Raw genomic sequence first — 8217 nt, forward strand, 5'->3', positions numbered from 1 at the left:
GCGGTTTCCAGCCGTTGAAGGCAAGAGCATTGACGCGCGCAGGGCACACGCGTGTGGTCTGGTGTCCCCGCTGGGGCTTCTGCGCCTGCAGGAAACCGAAAAACGCCGCATATGGGGGATGGACCTGAACCCCGCGGCGGTCGGCTGCGCGCTCAGCCACGCGCTGCTGTGGGCTGCCATCGCCGCACGGCGCCAGCGCTGTGTGCTCGTGGTGGAGGACGACTCGATGTTCCCGCCCGACTTCCATCAGCGCTACGAGGAGCGTGTGGGACATGTGCCGCGGGACTGGGAGCTGCTCTACGTGAGTGGACTAGACACCGCAGGGCAGGCGCCGCTGCTTCGCGTCGCGGAGGGCGTGAGCCGCGTGCCACAATTACACCGCACAACAAACTGCTACGTTGTTTCGCACCAAGGCGCACGACGATTGCTGGAGTTGTGCCTGCCGATGACCTACCAGCTGGACACAATGATGACAATGCACACAATACCTGATGATAAGGTTGAAGTGCCGCACGTGACGTCACCTGTCTGCTACACGCTGCAGCCACCGTTGGTGGTGCAGACGACACGGATGGGCTCCGATATTCAGACCGGCAATGGCAGAGATGACGACGAGGAGGAGCAGGCGCGATGCAGGGCGGCGGGATGGAACACCGACAATGTACCTCCGTAATGGCGGCATCAACACACCAACGTTTTCGAAGCCATACAAATTTATTTTGTTTTTTCCCAGTCTTGGTGACTGGGTGAGTAACCTGACATGCTGCTCCACGTGTTGCGCCAATCCTGCCATTTTCTTTGCTTGCTTGCTTCACACCTGCGACGCTGTGAGTGGAAGATAGGGGGCGAAGATATATTTTCTATTGCTCATCTGTGCCCACAAGTCCTTGTATATATATTTCTATATATATATATATATATAGAAATATAGTCATACCTATTATTTATATCCCCCTTTAGGGCGTCATACGTCCAAGTTAGCGATATTNTATATATATATAGAAATATAGTCATACCTATTATTTATATCCCCCTTTAGGGCGTCATACGTCCAAGTTAGCGATATTATGTTCGATAAATTCTTCAAGCGTGAAACTCCCGAGGAGCAGGCGAAGATATGGCGGCGGCAGCTCAACTCCGAGATGCGCAAGATTGACCTGCAGGTTCGCAAGATTCAGCGGGAGGAGATGAAGGTGAAACAGGCAGCTAAACAGGCTGCACGGCAGAATGACACCGTTGCAGTTCGTATGCTGTCGAAGGAGATCATCCGCTCCCGCCACGCTGTGCGGCGCATGTACACCGCCCGCACACAGATGAACTCCGTCGCAATGCACCTGCAACAGCAGGTGTCGCAGATCAAATTGGCAGGAAGTATGAAGAAAAGCTCCTCTATCATGGCGCAGATGAACGAATTGATGCGCATTCACGAGGTGCAGGGGTCGATGCAGGCGATGGGGAAGGAGATGATGAAGGCCGGGTTGATTGAGGAGATGATGAACGACACCATCGACAACGCCCTGGACGAAGGCATCAGCGAGACGGAGCTGGACGATGAGGTGAGCAAGGTTGTAGAGGAGGTCATGCAGGGGCAGATGCAGGGCACCAGAGTCAACACCACAAGGCTGCCGCAGGTCCAGCAGGAAACGGCGCAGGAGGCGGAGGCAGAGGAGGAGGACATGGACGACAGCGAACTGATGGAGAAGTTCAAGGTCCTCCGCGGCGGCGCGAGCTGAACGGGCGGGTGAGAAAAGGGGTGGTTGGAATAAAGAAGACAGCGGAGTCGTTTCTCTCCCCTTTTTTTTTCACCCTTTGAAAACAAAGAAAAACCTTGGAAAAAGGAGACCTCTATCTCTTCGCTTTCTATCCTGCTTTCCAATATGGCGACTGAAATGATGCGGAGGTGGAGGACCTCTGTGAGGGTGGGCGCTGTGCGGACGTGCGACAAGTGGACGGCGGCGTACTTCGACGCGAATGCCAATGCGCCCTCCTCGCGTGTCGCACCGCCACCGCCGCCGCTGCTGCTGCTGCTGCTGCTGCCCCAATCTCCCCCTTCTACCCCCTCAACATCTTCCTCTATCTCACCCAGTGCTCGTGCGCCGGAGTTTTCGGAAGCGGCGTAAAGTAGGAGAGTGCCACCGCCAACGGTGCACGGGAAGTGGGAAATACGAAGGGAAATATTAGTTAAGAGTGTGGAAGCCGACGGAAAACCAAAAACAACAACAACAAAGCAAAGGAAAACAAGGAGAGAAAACAGAAACTGTAGGAAAGGTCAGCGCCACCACGCCAGTAGTGCCAACAATATAACGGAAAGGGAAGAGTGGGAGTGTGTGTGTCTCCGGCCCAACCACCACTGCGCTCTGAAACAGCAGCAACGAGAGGTGGTTCCAGTTCTTCACGCGGCGCAGATTTCTATTCTTCCTTTCTCTTGGTTTCAAGAAGGCCCCACCCCACTCCACTCAGCTGTTGTTTGCCATCATGAAACCGAACACAGCCTCCTCCTCTTCCTTCGCCCCTTCGTACGAGCGGGATCACGCTGTCCAGACGCGCTCTGGTTTCACAGTACTGACGGCGGAACATAAACACAAGAACTGGGCACTTCAGACTCGCGTCAGTGGCATTCTCCCTATTGACGATGATCAGAAGGTCTCTGATTGCGACCTCTTGTACCGGTTTCTTATCGGCAGACAGTTTAGTGTGGAGAGGGCAGCTGCCTCCTTACTGAAGTACGCTTCACTGCGGAAAGAGTATAGACTCAACGACATCATGACAGAAACATACGAGACGGATGTTGAATCAACCGCCACTCTCCTCTACGGCTTCGATAATGACAGTTTCCCCATCATGTGGAACACGCCGGACGTGTCGGCGATTATCACGGTCTTAAAGAATGGGTCCAAGAAGGATTTGCTGAGGGTGCAGATGCGGATCATGGAGTTCGCGCGTTTTCTGGCAAAAACTCGGCATGTAGACCGTTGTACATTCGTGTTGGATCTCTTGAACGTAAACATGTCTGCCGTAAACTCGCTGACGCTGTCATTTGTGCGTGAGTTATCCAAGATTTTACAGGAATACTACCCAGAGATCATGAGCCGCATTCTCGTGTTCAATGCGGGCTGGGCTGTGACGGGGGCATGGAAGGTGCTGAAGCCGTTCGTTGATGCACGCGTACAGGAGAAGATTCGCTTTTTTTGCACTGGCCCTACACTAGAGTTGTTGTTGCCATTCATGCCCGCAGATCAGATTCTGCCTTCGTATGGAGGCACCGGCACCCGGGACGAGGCAAAAGAGATTATCAACAAGGAACTGGAGCGACGCACTAGAGGCCCATTGGGCACTCCGTATCACTGTGACCCCTCGTCATCATCATCGTACCACGTGGACCCTGCAGCACTTGACGGTTCATACCGTAGTGAACCCACAGTGACGTTGTCTGGCGAGGAAATGCCGCAGCAGCAGGAGTGGGAGCGGCTTGACGACTCCAAGGAGTCACTACCACCTCCCGACGGTGACATTGAAGAGCTGTTCAGTCTTTGCAGCTCTTTTGACACCAGCGACACTAGTGACAACGACAGTAAGACGTTTTCACCAACGCTGCAGATCGGCTCACCGGAGGTGCTTGAACCCTCCAGCCGAAGGGCCGGTGATGAGCATTCGCCGTCCACTCGGCGGCGAGTGCACATCGCGGCGGGGCAGGACGGCCAGGCTATTAATCTAACAGAATGCCCAGACGGCAAGGTAATGGGCTTTTGTGAGAGTGTGCCCCTCGCAGAGATGGTGCAGAACATTGTGTACCGGGGCTTAACAGATATCATGCGAGACGTACTCCTACCGCGGTCAACCTCGTCAGCTGTTGGGCAGGAGCGGACAATGGTGGGGGAGTTGCTCAGAGAGGGCGGTCATCACGTCCATCACCACGTGATTGTGTGTGATGCTCAGCGACGCGCTGACTTCGTCCTTCGGAAAAGTCGATTGCGCCGTCGGGTGCAGGTATACCGCGTCGTTGGGAGCTGCCAGGTCCACACGGACAGTCTTAACCGCCACTCGGTTGATGGCGAGAAGGTGAAGATAGGTGAATGTGTGCCGCACAGCGGAGCCACCAACGACCCCGCTGCGTGGATGATGTACGCGGTATGTACCAGCGGTGGCGGTAGCAACATATACAATAGAAATGCGAATGAAAAAGAAGACAACAATGGGTTGCGTTTGGCGGAAAAGAAGGGACAGACACTTATTGCGTACGGCCAAATCGCGGAGATGGCACCGATTGATATCTTCACACTTCTAATGGGGGTCTGTCGCGTGTGGGAGGCGAACCTGCGCCCCCCACAAGAGGGGAAGTTGATGAAGACGAAGAATCTCTTTGGCGTGCGGGTTCCGGTGCCCACCACGCAGCTCCTGCGTGGCCTGCGGAGACGCATCTCACCCGCGACCACTACGGGCGACGGTGAAAAGGTGGAGCCTCTCTGATTACGTGGTGCTTCTTCCGTGTTGGGTTATTGGGCCTCTTAGAGGAGGATGTGTGCGTCTGTGTAAGCGAACAACGGTGTGTGCGCGCGTACAAATATGTATTTGCACAAATACATACATTCAAAATCAGACGCAAATGCGAATGGCGAAGGAGGAGGCTACGCACTCTTTTAGAGGGGGCGGCTGAAACAAACTGGAATTAATGCTGTCTCCCATGGAGAAAAGCTTGATCAATCTCGTTCCGTTTTTCTTTTTCTTGTTGTTGTTTTATGTGTGTGGCTTCGTACACGAAGTACTCTTCCTTTCTATGTCCCCTTTTTGTTTGTTTTCGGTTGCCACTTCCCCCTCCCTCCCTCCCTCCCTCCCTTTCCCCCTGCTGGTTTCGGCTCTGCGCTGGCGCTTGCTGATCATGAGACATCTCTCTTCCATACACCAGATTTTTTACTCTCTCACACACACATACACATATACACATACACGTGCCATTTTTATTTTTGTGCTGAGGGTATTGCTTCCGCGCATACACACATACACGCGTACACCGCCCGGAGTAGTTCCTCTAGTTTTAGTGCGTATTTCCCTCCTCGTAGAAGATGCTCCAAAAGGTGCAGTTGCAGGAGAAGGAGCAGGGCCCGGGTTTCCTTGGCCGCATCCTCCGCAAGGTGGACGGCTGCGATATCAAGTTCATTCTGGACGGGAAGATGGACGAGAGTAGAGTCGCCGTCGACGACCCGTACGAACGCAGGAGCCAGCGCCTGCATCTCTTCGCCAGCACCGAGCCGGTGCGTGGCCGTGTGGTGCTGTCGCCGAAGGGTAACTATCGGCACAACGGCATTCTGGTGGAGCTGGTGGGCATCATCACGACGTTTGGTGAGAGTGAGCAGAAGCTTGACTTCATGCGGCAGGAGAAACGGTTCGAGGCAGACACGCTGCGGAGCCCGACGCCCTTCGAGTTCAACTTCTCCGCGCCGAAGGAGTACGAGTCGTACCGCGGTATCAACGCGCGTGTGTCGTACTGGCTGCGCATCACCATTTACCGCCCAGTGAAGAACATCACGGAGACGGAGGAGGTGTGGGTGAACAAGGTGGACGAGCAGATGAGCGATAGCCAGCCCGACGCGTCGCGGCACCGCAGTTACTTCCGCGAGACTGTCTTTGGCCCCCAGTCAACGTCGATGGACGTTGGTGTCGACAACATCCTCCACATTGAGTTCAGATACGACAAGAAGATCTTTCACCTCAACGAGCGTGTGCTGGGTAAGGTGACGTTCAAGGTGGCTGACATGGACATCAAGCACGGCGAGATCGGCGTCGTGCGGAAGGAGTTTGTCGGTGCCGGCAAGGCGTGTGACTCTGTGCAGTCGGAGACGCTGCAGAAGTTCGAAATTATGGACGGCACACCGATTGTGGGTGAGGTGGTGCCCATTCGCCTTTACCTCCGCTCCATTCCGCACCTCACACCAACGTACGCGGACGTGCACAAGTGCTTCCGCGTGCTGTACTTTCTCAACCTCGTGCTCGTCACGGGCGATGGCAAGCGATATTTTAAGCAGCAGGAGATCACGCTTTACCGCAGACGGGGACAGGAGGTGCCCGCAACAGGTGCGATGGAGTCGCCCTGAGCACCTGCGACACAAGCAGCAGCAGCAGCAGCAACAAGAGACACTCCAAGCGGCAACTATCGAACACGCATACGCACGTTATATATATATATATATATATATATACGTACATGGAGAATGGCGTGTGAGTAGGCAGGCGTGATTACTCTTTCGCCTTGTTTCTCCCGATTCTTCGTTGCGCCCGAACATCGTGCTTCTGTGCGGATGCGCGGAATGGAGCCAAAGCGAGAGGGTCAATTGTGCAAGTGCACTGATTGTTGCTTTATATGTGTGCTTGTGTGTGTACGTATCGGTGTGATTGCATGATATGTCCACTTTTTCCCGCACACAGCGTTTCAGGTGGCATATAATATAATATTACAATATATATATATATATATATATGTTTCTTTTGCCCTCTCCATAGCACAAATACACGCATACACAAAGACGATATTTAGCGGCCTAATAACAACAACCATGTCGGTACATAACACGCTGCANCTGCAGATGGTGCTGCCGACGCTTGGGAAGGTCGCACTGTCGCTGCTTGCCATTATCGTGGTGCGCGCCATGGTGCGCCGCGCCCGTTGCCGCCCACTCACGCGCGGCAGCGTCGCCCTTATCACCGGCGGTGGCGGCGGCATCGGCCTCGAGTTCGCGCGCTTCTTTGCACGGTCCGGCTGTCGCGTTGTTCTCGTCGGTCGCAACGCGGAAGCCCTTCGTGAAGCACAGGCGTCGTGCATCGCGCTGGGTGCCCCGAGCGCTGACATCATCGTCGCGGACCTCAGCACCGTTGACGGCACCGACAAGGTGGGCGCGGAGCTGCAGCAGCAGGAGCATCCGGTTAAGTACATGGTACTCAACGCGGGCGCAGGCGCGATTGTTCCATTCTCCAGTGGCCCTGAGTTTCACGCCATCTGCGAGAATATGATGCAGATCAATTACTTCGCCAACGTGCGTCTGCTGCAGCAGCTGCTGCCGATACTTGAAAAGACGCATTCGGCCGAGAATCCCTCGCGTGTCGTGGTCGTGTCATCGCTCGCAGGCGTGCTGCCGTCCATCTACCGCAGCGCCTACACCGCGTCCAAGCACGCCATACAGGGATTTATGAACGCACTGCGCGGAGAGACGTCGGTGTCGATTACGCTCTGCTGCCCTGGCTACGTTGACACCGACTTCCACCGACGTGCACAGCTTCAAGGCAGCTTGGCGACTGGCAACCACCGCCGTGGTGTGCCGCCGGATGTGTGTGTGCAGCAGTGCATGACAGGTGCTCTGTGCGGCGATGCAGAGGTGCTGACAACGCTCACCGGCAAGCTGGGCTACGTGCTGCGCCCCGTCTTCACGAGCCTCATCGACACACAGGCGAAGAAGATGAGTGTCCGCTCGCTCCAGAAGTAGGGGGTGGGGCTCTCACAACAACATCAGTAAGAGGCGTGTGGAATCGTCTGGTTGATCTTGTATAATCCATGCGCTTCTCGTGGCACGCTCTTTTTTCCCTCCTCCTCCTGTCTGACTGCGCCCACTGAGAAATAAAAATTCTCTCATGTGCACTTTCTCTTTCCCTCTTTCTTCATCTCTGTAATGCTGAAACATTTCGTGTCGGGGCGGGTGGGGAAGGATCAACAATGGCCAAGTCGAAGAACCACACGAACCACAACCAGTCGCGGAAGAACCACCGCAACGGCATCAAGCCGCCGCTGCCGAGCTACCTGCACAACTCCAGGCGCGGAACCTGGCTGCCGGCCCTCGTGAACTCCCGCCGCGTGCGCAAGAACAACCAGAAGGCCGCCATTAAGGCTCGCCGTGAGCGCCTCGCCGCGCACAAGGCCGCACAGAAGTAGACGCACCGTTGGTCCTGTCAAACTGTTCTTTCATGTTTACTTTTTCAACATAAACGCTTTATTTCCACCCGTAGGGATGTGCGCTTTTGGCCGCCCTTTATGGGCCGCCTATTTCATGTTGCTGCTTCTGGTGCTGAGTTTTTTTTTGGGAATCTTTGCACACATTTGTTCTTCCCTCTGTTTTCCCTCTTTTTTTTTTTGTTGCTTGTTTGCCTTGGCTATCCCACACGAATGCAATAAAGGAGGTTAGGACCCGATGGCCAAGTCGAAGAACCACACGAACCACAACCAGTCGCGGAAGA

The 8217-nt window shown here is 54.8% G+C and overlaps 6 protein-coding genes across 6 annotated transcripts; all 6 read left to right on the forward strand.

Annotated features, from left to right (window-relative positions):
• Nucleotides 1-118: 118 nt before the first annotated feature.
• Nucleotides 119-673, forward strand: DQ04_04151000 (putative glycosyl transferase-like protein; the record flags this gene model as incomplete). Its single annotated transcript, XM_009313372.1, has 1 exon — nucleotides 119-673. One exon carries the CDS (start codon nucleotides 119-121, stop codon nucleotides 671-673), a length of 555 nt encoding a protein of 184 aa, XP_009311647.1.
• Nucleotides 674-1067: 394 nt separating this feature from the next.
• Nucleotides 1068-1733, forward strand: DQ04_04151010 (putative SNF7-like protein; the record flags this gene model as incomplete). The annotated part of the gene is made up of 1 exon (XM_009313373.1): nucleotides 1068-1733. The coding sequence occupies one exon, from the start codon at nucleotides 1068-1070 to the stop codon at nucleotides 1731-1733; it is 666 nt and encodes a 221-aa protein (XP_009311648.1).
• A 742-nt stretch (nucleotides 1734-2475) lies between these two features.
• Nucleotides 2476-4467, forward strand: DQ04_04151020 (Sec14 cytosolic factor; the record flags this gene model as incomplete). Its single annotated transcript, XM_009313374.1, has 1 exon — nucleotides 2476-4467. One exon carries the CDS (start codon nucleotides 2476-2478, stop codon nucleotides 4465-4467), a length of 1992 nt encoding a protein of 663 aa, XP_009311649.1.
• Nucleotides 4468-5060: 593 nt separating this feature from the next.
• DQ04_04151030 (vacuolar protein sorting-associated protein-like) lies at nucleotides 5061-6089 on the forward strand (the record flags this gene model as incomplete). The annotated part of the gene is made up of 1 exon (XM_009313375.1): nucleotides 5061-6089. The coding sequence occupies one exon, from the start codon at nucleotides 5061-5063 to the stop codon at nucleotides 6087-6089; it is 1029 nt and encodes a 342-aa protein (XP_009311650.1).
• Nucleotides 6090-6578: 489 nt separating this feature from the next.
• DQ04_04151040 (short-chain dehydrogenase) lies at nucleotides 6579-7472 on the forward strand (the record flags this gene model as incomplete). The annotated part of the gene is made up of 1 exon (XM_009313376.1): nucleotides 6579-7472. One exon carries the CDS (start codon nucleotides 6579-6581, stop codon nucleotides 7470-7472), a length of 894 nt encoding a protein of 297 aa, XP_009311651.1.
• A 227-nt stretch (nucleotides 7473-7699) lies between these two features.
• DQ04_04151050 (60S ribosomal protein L29) lies at nucleotides 7700-7915 on the forward strand (the record flags this gene model as incomplete). Its single annotated transcript, XM_009313377.1, has 1 exon — nucleotides 7700-7915. The coding sequence occupies one exon, from the start codon at nucleotides 7700-7702 to the stop codon at nucleotides 7913-7915; it is 216 nt and encodes a 71-aa protein (XP_009311652.1).
• Nucleotides 7916-8217: the final 302 nt, after the last annotated feature.

The sequence above is a fragment of the Trypanosoma grayi genome (assembly GCF_000691245.1).
Source record: "Trypanosoma grayi strain ANR4 Tgr_415_V1, whole genome shotgun sequence".
NCBI lineage: Eukaryota > Euglenozoa > Kinetoplastea > Trypanosomatida > Trypanosomatidae > Trypanosoma > Trypanosoma grayi.